Below are 19341 nucleotides of genomic sequence, written 5' to 3'. Positions count from 1 at the left end.
TCAGAGAAGCCCTGGCTTTTGGCTATCATAGGTATGGCTGGCTGTGATTCCAAGCTGACAGACCAGCCAGCTGACCCTATAGATTTGGGGTCAAATGTACATTCTTGGAGCCTGGTTTCTGGGATAGGCACCTGCTGTTTTGGGGTGGCAGTGGGTAATGCCCATTTACATGTGTTGAAGGGTCAGGAGTGCAGACAGCCCAGTGAGGGGATCCTACTCACCTGGACTCCTGCTCTGTGGGCAGCAGAGCCTTGTCCTGACTCTTGCTGCTACTGCTGGCTGGACTGCTGTCTGCTATGGGACCCACATGGCTGATGCTGTTTGGCACAAGGATATGTGGTTAGAAATGGAAAAGTGAAAGGTCTGGCCCCTCCCAAACTCTGGGGAACCCATAGCTTGGATATACATGTCCATGCTTTTCTAACATGGGCAACAGTTTGATGTAGAGGATGCCCTATGCCTTGGCCAATAAGAATCAATGTCCTTTGGCTAATGCACAGGAAGATCCTCTCCTGTCTGTTGACAGAAGAAACAGAGAGGTACCTTTCATACCAAGGGCCATTGGCATGGAAAAAAGAGAAGGGCATGTGAGTGGGGGAAGGGATTGGCAAGGAACAGACCTGACACTGCAGGAAGGAACCTCTGTAAGGCGTTTGCAGAACCAAGAGTGCTGGGCTCCACGGCACTCTGCCTCACTGATAGTGTTCCCACTGCCCCGGGCCAGGAAAGTGGTCCGGGCTCGTTCCCTCTCCTTGACTGTCAGAAGTCTTAACAGAGAGTTCTGGGGAAGAAGAGACAAGTTAAGATCTTGGAGGTGAAAATATTTTATAAAATGTCAAGCTATAGAGAATCCTATCTCCATTATGACCTCTGCAGCCTCCCTTTGAAGCCACCCAGGGCCTTACTGGTAGCATTAACATTTGCAGTTGGGGCCAGTGCAAATCAATCTTCCTTGGGCAGTTTCCCCAGCTCAAGGATTGGGATCATCTGTCACTGGGTGGAACATGGTCCCTGCTAAGACAGTAACTAGTGCTCCTTCAACCTGCCCGGCATGCTTCCTAGGTCTCTGTCACCCAGTATCCCATAGACATTCACCCCAGCTGGCCCTCACCTGGGGACGCAACTGCTGCAGAAGTAGGAGGGACTCATGGGACAAGAAGTCAGGCCACTCTATGTGTCCTCGATGTTCAGGGTCCAGGGCTGCAAACTGGCGGGCTGCCTGCTCTTCTTGCTCCTCGCTTAGAGCCCTGTCACTGTCCCCTCGCTTTGCTGCTTGGTGGCGGTAGCGCAGGAAGTCCTCCAGTGTCAGGGAGCAATCTGTGGGAGGCACCCCATATTAGCCACGCCCATCCTTTCCTCAGCATCTGGGGCACCTCCATTTACTTTTAATGTACCCTCCAGAACCCCTATATGCACAGCTTTTGTGGAGTCTTTGTTTCCCATAGCCAGGATAATTCAGGCTGTGTGTGGGGGGAGAATAGGTGGGTGTGTGGGTGCCCCTTCTACCCCCAACAGTTTGGGAACAGGGACCTATTTACCCCTACTCTCCAAATTCCAGGATACTCCTTTTATGGTTCATCCTAAAAAATATGGAGGAAAATGTGCCAGCCCCTCTCCATCTGGCAGCACTGTCCAGCCTTACCAGGAATAACTTTACACTGCTGAAAGGTCTCTGTGAGGCTGTACATCTCCTCCTCAGTTAGCAGCAAGTTGAGATTATCCTGAAAAAAAGGTAAGATCTGAGTCAGTGGCCATATAGACGAGTAAGAAAGGCAGGCCTAGGATCAAGAAAGATGGAAACTGTATTTCAACTTGAAGGCAATTGTGAGATCATTTTATCCCAGCATCTAATCATAATCAAAGAGACTGAAACTCCAGAAAGGGGAAAGGATTTGCTCAAAGTTGCCCAGCTCTGAGCAGAATCTTCTCCAGAAGGCAGGTATCCTGATTCTAGACCTAAGTCCCTTTTACTAAAACAGTAGTTTTAATATTATTCTCTGAGATACCCTAGGGATTCCTTGGAAGTGCCTTAGGAAGCTGCTGCAAGGGAAAAGGGGACTAAGAAATGGGCAGGGTTGTGAATCCCCAGCTCCACCAACCACAGCTACTCCTTCTTTATCCATTTTATGAATTTGGCTTCTATGTTAGACTGCTCAAAGAGTATTTCAGGTAAAAAAGAAGTTTAATTCTAACTCTGCTCCCAGAGTAGACTGCATTACTTTAAATAATCCAGAATGGTTTTGAAAGAGATGCCATCATAATGAAGTTCCTAAAACCAAATGAGTTTTTTGTGGTGCCACAGAGTTTTAATTCCAAAACGGCAGTGATATGTTATTTTGTTAATACTAATTTATACAGTCTATAGTCTTTAAACTGTCAAAGATTCTTCTTACTAGATTATTTTTCCTCTCTTAAAATATCAGCAAAAGGGATGCCTGGGTGGCTTGGCAGTTGGGCATCTGCCTTCGGCTCAGGGCATGATCCTGGGATTTGGGATTGAGTCCTGCATTGGGCTCCCTATGGGGAGCCTGCTTCTCCCTCTGCCTATGTGTCTGCCTCTCTCTCTCTCTCTGTCTCATGAAAAAATAAATAAGTCTTTAAAAAAGTATCAGCAAAGAGAGGAACAGATATTTCATGAGTATTCATTTGTGGATTTCATAAAGAACTCAAACAATCCTTTCAGTAAACACTTATTGAGCACCTGATATATGCTGGGCATAGTGGGGTGTAACACTGTGAGATGCTAAGTGGGGCTGGAGTGTAGGGGTGTTTGTGTGTGGAGGGAGAGTAGAGAGGAATGATGAAAGTTAAGGGAAAAATAGGCAGAAACCTGACTGTGAAGTGCCTCGAATACCCATTACTGAGTTCTTCAAATGGGTTTTTATTCTGAAGGCAAAGGGGAGTCACCAAAAAAAAAATTTTTTAAGTAGGCTCCACACCCAGCATGGAGCCCAATGCAGAGCTTGAATTCACAACTCTGAGATGAGACCTGAGCTGAGATCAAGAGTCAGACACTGAACCAACTGAGCCACTCCGGGGCCCTGACTGAATGGTTTTTAAGAGCATAGTGCCATGGTCAGATCTTTGCTGTGTGGACAATGAATTAGAGGGGCAAAGTCTAGAGGCATGAGGACAGTTAGTTAGCTCTTGCTATAGTGCAGGTAAGAAAGGATGACCAGCTAACTTAAGACATGGGAATGGAAAAGAGATTTGATAGGTATTAGGTAGAATCAATAGGACCTTTTGACTTACTGGATGTGAGGAGTGAAAGAGAGAAATGAGTTGGTATTGGTAACTGGGGATGTGGGGTAGTATTATTATTCAGAGAGGTTAAGAAATTTAGAGAGAACAGGTTTTGGGGAAAAGAGCAGTTCATTTTGGGGCATGTTGAGTGTGAAGTACCTGTGAAACATCAAAATGGATTTAAGTCCAAGAGACAAGAAACTTAGATCTGAATACACAGGTTTGGGAATCATAGCTGTGGCCACTGAAGTAGATGAAATAGCCAGGGAGACAGTGTGTGCAATGAGCAAAGAACAGTGTTAACAATAGAACCCCAAGGAATATCAGCATTTATAACTCTGACAAGAAATTAACTAAGGGCACTCAGAAAGGATAAAGAAGAAGGGAGGAGGAGAATCAGTAGAGAGGTTACTGGAAGACGAGAAAAGAGAGCTGTACAAAGTCGAAGTTTACTGTTAACAGTGGTGATACAACAATGATGGGACTTTACCGATTTTCTATTTTGTCTAGTTTTCTTATTTTGCATAATAATTCTCATAAACACTTAAACCCTCCAAAAGAAGAGGAGGCAATAAGGAAGTGCTAAATATCTCATAGAAGTCAAATAAGAAGATGCCTGAGAAAAGGTCACTAGACTTGACAGGTCACTGGTGATTTTAGAAAGAACCAATGCAACAGAATGACAGGTGCAGAAGCTGAATTATAGGTGGTTGAGGAGCCACAAGGACATGATGGAGTCTTTTCAAGAAGCCTGGCTATGAAGGAAAGGTCAGAAAGGGGAAGAGCTCCGAAGAAACCTTTGTAAAAAGCCCAGGAGGGGACACCTGGGTTGCTCAGTGGTTAAGCATTTGCCTTCGGCTCAGGGTGTGATCCTGGAGTCCTGGGATCGAGTCCCACGTCGGGCTCCCTGCATGTAGCCTGCTTCTCCCTCTGCCTGTGTCTCTGCCTCTCTCTCTGTGTGTGTCTCTCATGGATAAATAAATAAAATCTTAAAAAAGAAGTCCAGGAAGTAGTAGTAATGATGGTAGGACTCTGATAGAAAGCCAGGAAGAGAGCTACGTATTCTGAGGGGTTAGGAAGGAGGTACCTTCAACAGGGTCCCGTGTCAGCGGAACACTGCAGGGCAGAGTTGCTGTGAGTGAAAAGGCTGGTGTTTGGAGGGTGGTGACTAGAGAAGATGGTGTGTAGAGCATCTACTGTGACATACTTGAGCTAGGGAAAAGGTGTGTAAGTAACAGCTGGAAATAATTATTCTGTAATTCATTTTATGGACAAGCCATAGATAAAGTGATATTTCTTAGAAAGTGGCATATTTTTACTTTTTTCTAAGCAGTAGGAAGAAGATGGGAACTCTGCTGAGATGCTTACTCTGAAATCAGTGAATAATGAAGATATCTATATCTGCAAGATAACCAATAAAGCAAGACTTAAATTCTATTCAGATGTACTGAAAAATGGATGCAAATCTGGCTTTTGTCTTTTTATTTTATTTTATTTTTATTTTTTATTTTTTTTTTGGCTTTTGTCTTTTTAAAAGTTGGAAAGTGGTAGGTCAAGTGATGATCTTAGGACTAAGAAGTATTCCTGTGTTAGAACCAATCCCTATTGGAAGCTGGTTAGGATGGTTTTTCAGATGAGTACAATGAATGACAACTATAGACTATTAGAGAAAGCACAACTCCAAACAGAATAACTTTTGAGTAATTAGGTCTTATCTTACCCATTGATTCCTCCAGCTCAGTAGTTCTCAATTGGGGATGCATTTTCTCCCCTAGGACTCATTGGGTAATACCTGGAGACAATTTTTGTTGTCACAACTTGGGGGTGGGTGCTACTGACATCTAATGGGGGTAGAGGCCAGGGATGCTGCTAAACATACTACATTCCACACATCTCCCACAACAAAAAACTGTGTCCAAAATGTCATAATACTGAGGTAGAAAAAGCCTGTCCAAGCTTGAGGATCCTTGTATCTACCATTACTTTTGGAAAACTCTTTTAGGTTACTGCCTAGAAACCAGTATTCTAAGACTGGGTCTCCAAAAAAGTGCCAAGTTTCCTGCAGTGTGGCAGCCCACTGTCCCTGCAGTCCAGGCTCACACAGTAGTGGCAGCTCCAGCCGGTTTCTGTGTGGGCTGTCTCGGTCACCTCTGCTGCACTATCTCCTTGGATGTAGCCCATGCGGCGCAGGCAGCCATCATGGAAAACCCTGGTGCAGATCCTACACGGGAAGAGGCTCTCAGCTGTCCAGACCTCACAGACATCACACATCTCATCGTTGACAACCTGGAGAAAGGAATAAATAGGGAGTGTATTCATTCCAGCATAGGCAGCAAGATCCTATGGCCACCAAACACAGAGCTATCCATGTGGGGCTCAATATCCCTGGAGCAGCCCAGAGGAACAATTCGAACTGAAGCTAATGTTAAGGGGATAGAGCTTTCTCTCTCGAAAACAAGAACCAGCAAACTCTTCCATCTTCTCAGGCCTCTGTGACCATGTTTCTGAACAGGGATGCTACAAACATTTTTAGAAAAAATAATCTGTTCTGAAAGACTGTCCCAGACACTGCAGGACACTTAGCATCCCTGATTTTCTTGGCACTAAAAACCAGTAGCAACTCCTGTGATTATGACCTTCTTGAATCCCCACAAATTTCCAAATGCCCCCCACAGGAATACTACTAACCCTTAGTGAGAAGGAAGGCAGAAGATCTGCCATGGTGTCATTCCTTATTACCCACTGTCTCAAGTCTTTCACTAAGACCAATCCAGGATGTAACATTTTTATTCTTGTAGAAGAAATTCAAAGATTGTTCTGGACTCAACTGCACCTTTCTGGAGTTCTTTTCGAATCTCACGTTAATTATACCCAGGGCTCCCTGTCCTGCTCCCTGATTCTCAGACTTCTTAAGATTCTTAAGACTTGAGGACTGCTCCCTAACTAGATACTCACAAGTTCTCTAGGCTCCAAGCAGATATCAGGAGGCTTGTCATCATCCAGCTTTCGAGTGGGGCGGATGAAGGCAGGGGGTGTGAAACGATTAGTCCTGTCAAACTCCTCTGGCTCCACTCCACGCCCATCTCGGAGCCTCTCCCAGGCTGCACGGTTGACACTGCTCTCTTCTTGGAGCACTGGGGTACTTGACTCTGCTTCTTTCTCCTCCTGTACCTCTTGGACAGAGCCCTCTACAGTGCCACGGCGGGACCCTGGAAGCTCACCAGTGCGTCGGATAGAAGGCCTGTCCCGTAGCCCATCCTTGAAGGCAGACACAGCCAGGCTCACCTTCTGCACCTGTTCCACTGTCTGCCTCTTGGACATCAACACCCCCATGGCTCTGTGGACAAAAAACAGGGGCTCAGACTCAGCCAATGGATGACCATGTCAGGCCAATCAGTTTCAACCATTCATCTGAGTGGTAAGTGCTGTTAAATAGTTTTTCTCTCTTCTGGAATTCAGTGGCATGGCGGGGTGAAGACAGCACTTGTTAAGGAGTCAGAAGACCCTGGTTTTTTTTCTGACTGGCTCTGTGATTTTGGTTTTCCCATTTGTAAAATGAGGGCTATCTGCCCAATGTACTTCACGGGGCTGTCATGAGGATGACATTAGAAAATGGGCTTATTAAGGGCTTAGTAGACTGGAAAGTATTCTACAAATGTGAAATGGTATCTCTTTTTGTTGCTGTCCTGAAGCCAATTAGGTCCAGGGGTTCCAGGCCTCTGATGAGATAGTTGGAGACTTCAGAGCCTAAATCTCTCCTCTGCCCCAAGAGATTACCCAAAACTTAAAACAAGACTGCAGCAATACATTTCAGACTTCTAATTAAAGAAAAACTCCTCCAGTAAGTGCTGTGCACAGTGCATCCAGGGATACTCCATATCAAATGCTCTTTTCAGAGTAAATTCACTCGTGTTTTTAGGGGACTTCTGAATTAGACAGGCAACTCTACCACATATCCATATGGTCAAGGTCACAAACATTCCTTTGCCCCTTCTAATTAGTAGCTATGCTTCTTTGTGAGTCTGTCTTTCACAGACAACCTGCCCATTACAAGTGCTAAAGTGCTTCTTGGACATTTAAGGCTTTGCTAATGTTACTCCATTTTCTCTTTTGATTTTCTGAACTGTTCAATAAAACCTTTGCAGGTTGAGATGTAACATTATCCCTGCTCTTCCTCTACAGTACCAGTGTACAGCACCAGAAAGTGAGGGTATGACATGGTACATTGCAAAGCTGGTTTGCTGTTCCCTAGTCTGAAGGGTCTTCGCAGAATTCAGCTGGGGGATGCTTGCTCCAAGTAAAGTGAAACAGGGTTCATTTTAGCCTTGCTTTCAAACCATTATAATCAAGGCTTATTGAAAAATACTATGTGGAAGGCACTAACTACTCATTATAGGAAACAAAAGACAAGAAAACAGTCTCACCACTTAAGCTACTTAATATCAGAACTCAAAGAAGAATGAAGTACTGGAAATGCCTAAAGGACTGAGAGTCAAAGAGGACCTTAAAGAGTAAGTAGGAAGTTGCTCTCTGTTCATTTGGATGAAAAGGTGGCAGAGGGTAGGAGGAGAGGTTAGGGCCAATTAGAAGGCTACTATAATAGTCTAAGCAAGATGTAAAGGTTTTATTATTATTATTATTATTATTATTATTATTATTATTATTATTATTTTAGATTTGAGAGAGAGAGAGAGAGAACGAACACAAGCAAAGAGAGGGAGAGTGAGAGGGAGAAGCAGACTCCCCTCTGAGCAGAGAGCGCGACCTGGGGCTTGATCCCAAGACTCTGAGATCTCCCAGTACCCTGAGATTATGACCTGAGCCAAAGGCAGTTGCTTAACTAACTGAGTCACCCAGGTGTCCCAAGATGTAGAAAGTTTAAACTGAAATGATGGCAGCAGGAATAATGGTGGCTGAGTCTATTTGATATCAGGGAAATAGAGAAATTTAGGAATAAAATGATAACTGACTGGATAAAGGGTAAAAGGAGAGGGGGCAGTTTTATATTTATTTCCCAGCTTTATTAAGATACAATTGACATAGGGACGCCTGGGTGGCTCAGTGGTTGAGCATCTGCCTTCAGCTCAGGGCATGATCCCGGTCTGGGATCAGGTCCTGCGTTGGGCTCCTTGAGAGATGCCTATTTCTTCCTTCTCCCTCTGTTTCTATCTCTCTGCCTCTCTCTGTGTGTCTGTCATGAATAAGTTAATAAAATCTTAAAAAGATAAATTGACATATAATGCAAGTTTAAGGTGTATAATGATAAGATTTGATACACTTACATATTACAAAATGCTTACCATAATAAGGCTAATTAGCATATCCTTTATGCCACATAATTACCATTTTGTTGTTGTTTTTGTTATGGTAAGAACATTAAAGCTCTACTCTCATAGTGTCTTTCAAGTATACAATAGAATATTACTAATTATGGTCACCTTGCTGTACCTGAGATCCCTGGAACTTATCTTATACCTGAATGTCTTTACCCTTTGACCAATGTATTCCTGTTTTCTCCTCTCCTCAGGCTTTGGCCTCTTTTTCTGAGTCCAATGTTTTTAGATTCCATGTCTAAGTGAAGTCATATAGTACTTTATTCAGCCTTTCTCTGCCTGACTTATTGAGAGGACAGTTTTTATTTTATTTTTATTTATTTATTTTTTAATTTTTATTTATTTATGATAGTCACAGAGAGAGAAAGAGAGAGGCAGAGACACAGGCAGAGGGAGAAGCAGGCTCCATGCACCGGGAGCCCGACGTGGGATTCCATCCCGGGTCTCCAGGATCGCGCCCTGGGCCAAAGGCAGGCGCTAAACCGCTGCGCCACCCAGGGATCCCTTATTTTTATTTTATTTTTTAAGAGATCTTATTTATTTACTCATGATAGACATAGAAAGAGAGAGAGGCAGAGGGAGAAGCAGGCTCCATACCGGGAGCCCGACATGGGACTTGATCTCGGGACTCGATCCCGGGACTCCAGGATCATGCCCTGAGCCGAAGGCAAGCGCTAAACCGCTGAGCCACCCAGGGATCCCCGAGAGGGCAGTTTTAAATCAATTAACAAGTGACGCCTGGTGGCTCAGCAGTTAGGCGCCTGCCTTTGGCTCAGGTCGTGATCCTAGGATCCAGGATCGAGTCCCGCATCAGGTTCCCTGAGAGGGGCCTGCTTCTCCCTCTGCCTATGTCTCTGCCTCTCTCTCTCAGTCTGTGTCTCTCATGAATGAATAAATCTTTAAAAAAAATCAACTAACTAGTAGAATTTAAGAAACAAAAACAATCATAGGAGGAATAAAAGAGGCAAACCAAGAAACAAACTCTTAACTATAGAGAACTGATGGTTACCAGAGGGGAGGTAGGTGGGGCAATGGGTCAAACAGATGATGGAGATTAGAGAAGGCACTTATGAAAAGCACCAGGTCACCAGGTGATGTATGGAACTGTTGAACCACTACACTGTACACCTAAAGCTAATATTACACTGTATGTTAACTAACTGGAATTTAAATAAACACTTAAAAAAAAAACTACCTAGCAGAATGCTATTGCCATTTACAGAACTTGGGAAATAAAACTGGATTTTCTACCTGTTGAATTAAAGATGTCTGGGGCATTCAGGTGTTATGTTATCCTCTGCTTAAAATTTTGAAATGGGGGCATCTGGGTGGCTCGGTTGGTTAAGTGGATGCCTTAGATTCAGGTCATGATCCCAGGATCCTGGGATGGAGCCCCCATTGGGTTCCCTGCTCAGTGGGGAGTCTGCTTCTCCCTCTCCTTCTGCCCCTCCTCCCCCTGTTCTCTCAAGTAAATAAATAAAATCTTAAAACAAAACAAAACAAAACAAAAAGGATAAAGTCCTCCAAATTGTACTTTTATTTTTTTTTAAACTGTTGCCTGTGAGGCCCTGCTTGGTCTGGTTTCCTTTCTTTGTTCTATGTCCTAACCATACTGGCTTTCTTTCAATCTTTCTTTGCCATGATTCCTATATTTTTGGGACCCTAGAACATTCCTTCCCTCCATTAGTGCCTATTTATTTGTCAGAGCTCACATATCATGTCCTCATGGAAGTTCAGATTAGAGTACTCACAGCACTATGATCTTCACTAGAGCACTTATCTTTGTCATTACATATTCAGTAGGACGCTTATCTGATCACTGTCAGTTTCCTCTATTAGATTGTTTTTACCCTGATTAGTACCTATCTCCACTGCCTAGCAATGTGTATAGAAAAGAATAACAATAAAAAAAAAAAAAAAAAAGAAAAGAGTAACGATAAACATTTCCCGGGGTGTCTGGCTGGCACAGTCAGAAGAACACAAGACTCTTGGTCTTACAGTCATGAATTTGCATCCTACACTGGGTGTAGAGATTACTAAAAACATTAAACTTAAAAAAAAAATTTCCTAATTAATTGTGGAGAAACTTTTTTGATTTTTTAAATAGTCTTTTTTAAGATTTTATTTATTTATGATAGAGAGAGACGAGGCAGAGACACAGGCAGAGGGAGAAGCAGGCTCCATGCGGGGAGCCCAATGTGGTACTTGATCCTGGGACCCCAGGATCATGCCCTGGACCGAAGAAGGCAGGCGCTAAACCAATGAGCCACCCAGTAGTCACCAAATAAAGTCTTAATATACATAATATCTGATGACAACAGTATCTTCTTTCCAGAAACAAGTATCACATGCATCATAGTGGTGCAAATTTCCACCCTGCCTGGAACTGCCCTGCCATCAATTGTTACCAAAGAAACATAATCCATATTTTTTAATCTATAAATTGATAAGAAAGGAAGTATCCCCTCTCCCTATTTGTAAAGTATGTTTTTAAAATTAAAGTACACGACTAAGGAATTTTTTCTTTTTAAGATTTTCAGTAAACTCTACACCCAATGTGGGGCTCAAACCCATACCTCGAGATCAAGAGTTGCAAATTCCACTGAGTCAGCCAGGTGCCCCAGGAACATTTACTTTGAATAAGTAACTATCTTTTATACAGGACAGTGGCAAAGAAGACTGAGGAAAAATTTATTGATTAAATTCAGGAAACTGTGTTCATCTTAAGGTGTTCACGCCCCGGGGACAATTTTTTAAAGAAGATTTATGTAAGAGAGAGAAAGAGAATGAATGTGAGTGAACAAGTGTGAGCATGGGGGTGGCAGAGGGCAAGGGTGAGAGAGAATCTCAAGCAGAATCCCTGCTGAGCGTGGAGACTGACCGGTGGGGGGTTTGATCTCATGACCCTGAGATCATGATCTGAGCTGAAATCAAGAGCTGACTTAACCAACTGAGCCACTGAGGCACCCCCCAGTGGACAATTAATAAATTGTGATTAAAAAAATCCTTTTTTGGGGGAGCTTAGATGGCTCAGTTGGTTAGGTGGCTGACTCTTGTACCCCAATGTTTATAGCAGCAATGACCACAATAGCCAAAATATGGAAAGAGCCCAGATGTTCATCAACAGGTGAATAGATAAAGGAGATAAAGAAGATGTAGAATATATATACAATGGAATATTACTCAGCCATCAAAAGAATGAAATCTTGTCATTTGCAATGACATGGATAGAACTACAGGATATTATGCTAAGTGAAATAAGTCAGAGAAAGACAAATACCACATGATTTCACTCATATGTGGAATTTAAGAAACAACAGATGAACATAGGGAGAAGGAAGGAAAAATAAAATCAGATGAAAACAGAGGAGGAGGCAAACCGTAAGAGACTTATAACTGTAGGAAACAAACAGGGTTGATGAAAGGAGGTGGGTGGGACAATGGGGTAACTGGATGATGGGCATTAAGGAGGGTGCTTAATGTAATGAGCATCGGTTTTACATGCAACTGCTGAGTCACTAAATTCTACCCCTGAAACTAATAGTATACTGTATGTTAACTAAATTGAATTTAAATAAAAAAAAATAAAAAGAGGAGTGAGGCACACAGGTGGCTCAGTGGTTGAGCATCTGCCTTAGGCTCAGCTCTTGGGCTCAGGTTGTGGTCCCTGGGTCCTGGGATCAAGCCTGGAGAGTAGAGATTTGGGCTCCCTGCTCAGTGGGGAGTCTGTTTCTCCCTTTCCCTCTGCTGCTCTGCTTGTTCTGTCTCTGTCAAATAAATAAAATCTTTAAAAAAATAAATTAAAAAGAATTTCATGTGATCTAATGAGGATATCCAGCTTGATGGGGGTGGGCTTAAGAGTAGAGAGGAGAGTATGGTGTATATTAGAGTTTTTGCTGAAGCTGTGGATCCAGAGGATTTTAAAATATTTTATTTATTTATTTGAGAGAGAGAGAGGATGAGCAGGGGGTGGTGTGAGGAGAGGCAGAGGGAGGAGAAACAGACTCTCTCCTGAGCAGGAAGTCCAATGCGGAGCTCGATCCCAGGACCCCAAGCTCAAGACCTGAGCTGAAGGTAGACACTTAACTGACTCAACCACCCAGGCATCCCAAAGGCATGCCCACATGCCTCAAGACACCAGCTGTGCTCTATGATTAGAGGGGAAAGCAAGTCTCCCACTTAAAACAAGAGGAACAGGCATAACAATACCACACCAAGAGGGAGAATGTAAAACTGACACACACTGTGGACCTTCATGATCAATTATTATTTCCAAGGCTACAGGATTTCCTCAGAAAACTTTCATGGTATGTTTTTCAAAATTTTTGACTAACTCATAGTAAGAAATACAGTTTATGATGTGACCCTGTATACACATAGTTATAAACATGTTAATAGATCTAGAACTGAACCCAAAGTTTTGTGAACCAATCCTACTTTTACTACACGTGATGCTCCCTGATATTTTCTACTCTATCCTATTTCATTAAAACAATCCTGATAGTGATGCCCTCAAATAATTTCATGACTTCCCAATGTGTCTGGACCTGCAATTTGAAAAATATAGCCTTAATAATTTTACATTTTTGATTAGAGAACTACACTTTTTGTGTTTTTTTTTTAAAAGATTTATTTATTTATTTATTATTTATGAGAGAGAGAGAGAGAGAGAGAGAGAGGCAGAGAGAGAAGCAGGCTCCATGCCGAGAGCCCGACACGGACTCGATCCCAGGACTTGATCCCGGGACTCCAGGATCACGCCCCGGGCCAAAGGCAGGCGCCAAACTGCTGAGCCACCCAGGGATCCCCCACTTTTTGTGTTTTGAGTTAAGGATGGTTACTACTAAGAGGTAAGGACAACATTGTGGAGTATAAGGTAAGCTTTCCCCTTGACTACTGTGGTGCAAGAATAGAATTCTCGGGGAGCCCCGGTGGCACAGCAGTTCAGCCCTGCCTGCAGCCCAGGGCGTGATCCTGGAGACACGAGATCGAGTCCCATGACAGGTTCCCTGCATGGAGCCTGCTTCTCCCTCTGCCTCTCGCTCGCTCTGTGTCTCTCATGAATAAATAAAATAAAATCTTTAAAAAAAGAATAGAATTCTGAAGCTTAAGAGTTTGTGGTTCTAAAACTGATGGTTACCAGAGGAGAGGTTGGTGGGGGGATGGGTGAAATAGGTAATGGAGATTAAGGAGTGAACTTGTGATGAGCACTAGGTTATATATGGAAGTGTTGAATCACTATATTGTACACCTGAAACTAATAAAACACGTTAACTATATTGGAGTTAAACTTTAATAAAAAGAGAGCCTCAGCGGTTTGGCCCCTGCCTTTGGCCCAGGGCGCGATCCTGGAGTCCCGGGATCGAGTACCGCGTCGGGCTCCTGGCATGGAGCCTGCTTCTCCCTCCTCCTGTGTCTCTGCCTCTCTCTCTCTCTCTAGGTCTATCATAAATAATAAATAAATAAATATTTAAAAAGAGAGCCTACAGTTCTAACAGAGATGGACAGCTATTAATATACCTTTGAAGAAGACCCTACTCTATATGAGAGGCTGATCCTCTTTGACCTGTGCACAAATGTAAAAGAATATTATTGTAGAAATTTGTTTACAATGATAAAAAGGTGGAAAAAACGTCAATAGAATTATTAAATACCCTGTGAAATATTCATACCATAAAGAGAGAAAAAAATGATTTAATCCAATAGGAATACAAAGATCACAGCAATGATCCTCATTAGTTTGATCCTGCAAGTGGAGGATATATATCTGAATTCCAGGAGGAAAGGAGACATAGTGGATTGAAAAAGCATATGTTATAATATATATTTTATCTGTAAAGCAAATATTAATTTTTTTTTTTTGTAACACAGACTCAAAACAGCAGAGCTTGACAGTGTCCTCTTGGCTGCTGGGGAGATACAAAAGTACTAGCTTTCTAAATAGTCTGGGGTAGCCCCTTCCCAGAAGCTGTGTTATAAGTTTTAGGGAGTAGTTGTAAGACATTTAAGTTAATCAGCAAGAACGTATGGGTTGAAAGAAAAAGTTATGAAATGCTTATTTAGAGACTGAGAGTAACCATACAAAATTCACTTTTTCAAGAATGGTTCATTGAAGGAAAATCAATGGTATGCATTTAGTTCTTATTGGCTTTTTTTCAGATAACATAATAAAAGTTCTCAACAAAGGCCAAAGAGGAAGGTTACTCTGTAAGTGAACTGAGTCATTAATAGTTTATCAGCAAATTAACCACAGGCATCTCCCAATACACTGTAGTCCTGCTGCAACCCATTATTATCTGTAAGGAGAACAAGAATCACTATTATGCTATCTTAGTTGTTAATGATGTCATTGCAGTGGTTTGGGGAGTTGATCTTCAAAGGAATTTCAATGAAGACTGAAGATGACATCCACCAGCAAAACAAACAAACATAAAAACAAATTAAAAACCACTTTCCATTCCTGACCACAGGATCCTGGAGTACTGCTACTGCTTTTTCCTGAGATGATTCAGTTTTCTAGGCCACTTTATGCTTATAAGGGCAGAAAATGTAGAGCAGAATCATCGAAAAGAAACCATCAAAATACAAACAAGACCCCAAGTCATTGTGAATCGACATAGCTTTGATTTTGAGAGTAAATTGTGAGAACACAATAGCAGTAGGCTTCAAAGAATGAGGTTAAAACTCTTAGTGCTTAATGGAGAGGATCAAACCTGTATGACACCTTGATTAAAAGCAAGTGTGCTGAAATAGCCATGATGTGCACCTGGGTGTTTGAGAAATTAACAAAATCTGTTCTAATTTCTGGAGAAACAAGTGGTAGTGATTAGTGATGGGTAAATCAAATGCCTGGTGAGAAAAACCTGGCCTTTCCTGTGCTGAGGAAGCCCTGAGTGAGTTAAAAAGAAATCAAGTTGTAAAGATCCCGATAAATGATCACTAATGATTACTTCTTTGGCTGGTGGGTAGAATTGGGTTTTCTGTCTTCCTAACAGGATGAAAAGAAGGATAAAAAGACTTTGTCTCAAGGATGATTTGATTGCCAGAGAATTTGTGGTATCTAAGAAAGGCTTTGAAAAAACCTTGGGGCGGGGGGGCAGGAGCAGGTGGTGATGAATAACAGAGGGACAAGAAGGTAGAACAGGCTGTTTGGCTATATGATCTGGAGGAAATGAAGACAGAAGATAAAACCAAAATCTTTCTTTGGGTAAGAGAAATCTGTCTAGATGTATTTGTCAGGCAGTAAGATATATGTGGGCAGCTTGGAGTATGTATTTGCAAGACACACCCATTCTCTAGAGCACATGCTTACAACACAGAATATTTATAAGGGCAGAGTGGTGGGAGGAAGAGGGGGAAGGGTTGCTCCCTAATAGGAGCTGGTAGAAAAATAAGGAAGGGGAAGGCAGCTAGGGAACCTCTTCCCTAGCTCTCTATAAAGATTTGTACTTGAGAGGCACCTGGCTGGCTCTGTTGCTGGAGCATGTGAATCTTGATCTTGGGATTGTGAGTTTGAGCCCCATCTGGAGTGTAGAGAGTACTTAAAAATAAGATCTTTTTAAAAGATTTTATTTATTTATTCATGAGAGACAGAGTGAGAGAGAGAGAGAGAGGCAGAGACATAGGCAGAGGGGAGAAACAGGCTCCATGCAGGGAGTCCGACGTGGGACTCGATCCCTGGTCTCCAGGATCACGCCCTAGGCTGAAGGCGGCGCTAAACCGCTGAGCCACCCAGGCTGCCCTAAATATAAAATCTTAAAAAATGTGTAACTGTGAGAAGCCTGGGGAGCAGCCCTGCTAACAAGGCAGGAGTCTCCTTGTTTGGCATGCTGAATGTAAAGTACATTTACTTGACTTGCATTCATCTGATTCTTTTTTTTTTTTTAAGATTTTATTATTCATGAGAGACACACAGAGAGACACAGAGACACAGGCTGGGGGAGAAGCAGGCTCCTTGCGAGGAGTCTGATGTGGGACTCGATCCCAGGACCAGGATCATGCCCTGAGCCAAAGGCAGACGCCCAACCACAGAGCCACTCAGGCGTCCCCATCTGACTCTTTTTTTAAACATTTTATTAAGGGGATCCCTGGATGGCTCGGCGGTTTGGCGCCTGCCTTCGGCCCAGGGTCATAGTGGAGTGGTCCTGGAGTCCTGGGATCGGGTCCCACGTCGGGCTCCCTGCGTGGAGCCTGCTTCTCTCTCTGCCTGTGTCTCTGCTTCTCTCCCTGTGTCTTTCATGAATGAATAAATAAAATCTTAAAAAAAAATAAACATTTTATTTTGTATCCTGAAATTTACTGAATTCATTTATCAGTTCTACTAGTTGTTTTGGAGGAATTTCAGGGTTTTCTATATATATATAGTATCAGGTCGTCTGCAAATAGTAAAAGTTTTACTACTTCTTTACCAATCTGGATGACTTTTATTTCTTTCACCTGATTCTTCGTATAGGACTGGCAACTGTTTGAAAAAGGCTCAAAAACATCTAAAAGTGATTGTCTGGAGGTTATGAAGGCTTTCCTAGGTGGGAACAAGGCAAAGAAAAAACCTTTGAGTAGAGGCACAAGGGCTGAGCAGTTAGAAAAAGGAATCTCAGATCTTCAGTGATATGAAGAGAGAAAAATTTAGATGATTCCCACTGTCTTCCACAGAGCATGGGTTCTAAAAATCTTTGTTGAGGGCAGCCCCGGTAGCGCCGCCTGCAGCCTGGGGTGTGATCCTGGAGACCCAGGATCAAGTCCCTCATAAGGCTCCCTGCATGGAGCCTGCTTCTTCCTCCGCCTGTGTCTCTGCCTCTCTCTTCTCTCTCTCTGAATGAATGAATAAATAAATCTTAAAAAAAATAAAAAAAATAAAAACCTTTGTTGAATGAATGTTGTAGAGATGACTGGACAACATAAAAAGTTTGAGATCATGGTATCAGTACCCTTTCTCTCAAAGTTGGCCAGAGAGACCAATGAAAGTAAATCTTCAGAGCTCACTTCTAAAACCTACGAAGTCACCAGCTCATTTCATCACATCTACTCTGCTTCCCTAAAGGTGGACCCTGAATGGTAGTTTGGAGCTAGCAGGGATGAGAACAGGTAATCATGGTAGTTATAGGTGATTTCTTTGACCACAGGGGAGAGCTACAGAATTTTGGAATTTAGCTAGTTTGTAAAAACACAGTAAGGGATAATATTACCAAGGTCAATGGTCCCCTGCATTTATGCTGTATCCTGTGGCACTGTGGCCTGGCCCACAGGAGGGCTACTGCCCTATGACCATGTGTAGGAAGCTTGAAAATGTATCTTCTCCCTCCTGGGTTTGAGTTGGAGAAATTTAGTATGAGCAACATCTGCACACGAGGGTGAAAACCGCAGAACCAGGGGCTAAGAAAGGCAAAATCTATAGCACAGCCTCTAAGCTCACTATAGACATCAACATCAATCTCAAGACTTTAAACAAAAGCCAATAAAAAGAGTTTTGATTTAGGAATACAGTGTCTCATGACACTGCTCTGGGATCCCTGTTCATAGTCAGCCATTCTGTGGCCTAGCAGTTTACAGATTAATTTTAGTTTTCATGTCTGCAGACCTTGAAGGGGTCTACCTAGTACCTCCCTGTCTTTCTCCATTCTCCCTATTTATCCAGCACAGTAGTACTGGCTTCAGTTAGTCCAGAGAGACAGTCATCCCCCAACTGCACAGGGCTTTTTTGGGGTTTCCAAGCAGAAGAGCTAAAGACTAAAACTATCTTTCTCCACTCTGCTCAAGAGAATAAGACATGACAGAGGTCCTGTTTTTAATATTTACTGAAAGCCAACAAAGCTCTAATATACATGAGAACAAAATTATGGCATGATCCTCAGCCTCTGGGGGCTTGGGATGAGTCTTCATGAAGAGCTACAGTGCTGGTTTCCCACAGAAGCAGAGCAACAGTTAAGAAATAGCACACTATCAGTGATTGGCTGGTATGACTGCATTTAGCAAGCAGAGCTTTTCAGCAAGATGGAGAGGCACTCCCTGTTCTCTGTTGTGGGCTTCTGAAGCAGAGATTCAACTCATTTAATGAACTTATTACACCTTAATTATCTTTGTTTACTGATTCTACAAATATATGCTGAGTGCAGCCTACTATGTGTCAGGCACAAATCAGGCACTTAATAACTTGGTAGAATGAACAAATGGAATCTCAGCCTGTAAGAATGCAGTGTACATGCATGTGTAGGGGGCATGACTGTAGGATTTTTAAAAAAGGTGTTGCTTGAGCTAAATTTTGAAATAAGAGTGGGAGTTACCCGAATGGCTTAGGAAAAAAAAAAAAAAAAAGGCATTCCAGGAAGAGGTAAGAGCACATGCCAAGGCATGGATTGCTATACGGGGACTCCATCATAGCTTAGATGGTATGAAGCCAGCTGGTTGCTGGATAGAAATAGGCAAGGAAAACTGCCTTCATGTTATGAATCAGCCCAAAAAACTGGTTTGAGACAGTAAGCTGAAAATACTTATTTAGAAGGGAATATGTGTTGGGATTTCAGGAGGAAAAAAACACAGAGAACTGAATTTTCTGAGGCCAGGTAGTAGGATAGCCCTGATAAGTACCAGGGCTGACCAGTGAGCACATTGCTTGACCTCTGGAGCCAACAAGAAACTCCTCTCATAGCCTGAGAGCTGGTATGTGGTGACTGTAGTGAATCACTGGGGCTTTCCCTCTGGGAGACCCATAAACTTGATTAAGAGACTTAAAAAAAAAAAATAGAGAAAGTGATCCAGGCAGCCCACA

The 19341-nt window shown here is 42.7% G+C and overlaps 1 protein-coding gene and 1 long non-coding RNA gene across 12 annotated transcripts in view; one reads left to right on the top strand and one right to left on the bottom strand.

Moving 5' to 3' along the window:
• The window catches only part of LOC112649984 (uncharacterized), a 28519-nt gene extending 11135 nt beyond the window's left edge, over window positions 1-17384 (top strand). For 2 of the 6 annotated variants that reach the window (XR_007414065.1, XR_007414063.1), the window contains 3 exons: window positions 1559-1732; window positions 6426-6661; window positions 7426-17384. This is a non-coding gene — a long non-coding RNA (uncharacterized LOC112649984). Of the gene's footprint in view, window positions 1-1558; window positions 1733-4576; window positions 4722-6425; window positions 6662-7425 lie in introns of those variants that run through there. The other 4 variants (XR_004803866.2, XR_004803864.2, XR_007414064.1 and 1 more) reach the window with 4 other exon arrangements.
• The window catches only part of PHF24 (PHD finger protein 24), a 171062-nt gene that overhangs the window by 4462 nt on the left and 147259 nt on the right, over window positions 1-19341 (bottom strand). For 5 of the 6 annotated variants that reach the window (XM_049116218.1, XM_049116217.1, XM_049116215.1 and 2 more), the window contains exons 2-7: window positions 6199-6580; window positions 5344-5529; window positions 1643-1721; window positions 1112-1317; window positions 621-781; window positions 222-317 (exon numbers count right to left, since the gene is read on the bottom strand). In XM_049116218.1, coding sequence (XP_048972175.1) covers window positions 222-317; window positions 621-781; window positions 1112-1317; window positions 1643-1721; window positions 5344-5529; window positions 6199-6576 — 1106 coding nt within the window. In that variant the 5' untranslated portion in view covers window positions 6577-6580. Of the gene's footprint in view, window positions 1-221; window positions 318-620; window positions 782-1111; window positions 1318-1642; window positions 1722-5343; window positions 5530-6198; window positions 6581-19341 lie in introns of those variants that run through there. The other variant, XM_049116219.1, reaches the window with a different exon arrangement.

The sequence above is a fragment of the Canis lupus genome, chromosome 11 (genome assembly GCF_003254725.2).
Source record: "Canis lupus dingo isolate Sandy chromosome 11, ASM325472v2, whole genome shotgun sequence".
Taxonomy (NCBI): Eukaryota; Metazoa; Chordata; class Mammalia; order Carnivora; family Canidae; genus Canis; species Canis lupus.
The sequence above is the reverse complement of the archived record's forward strand: the minus strand, read 5'-3'. Positions and strand labels throughout refer to the sequence as shown.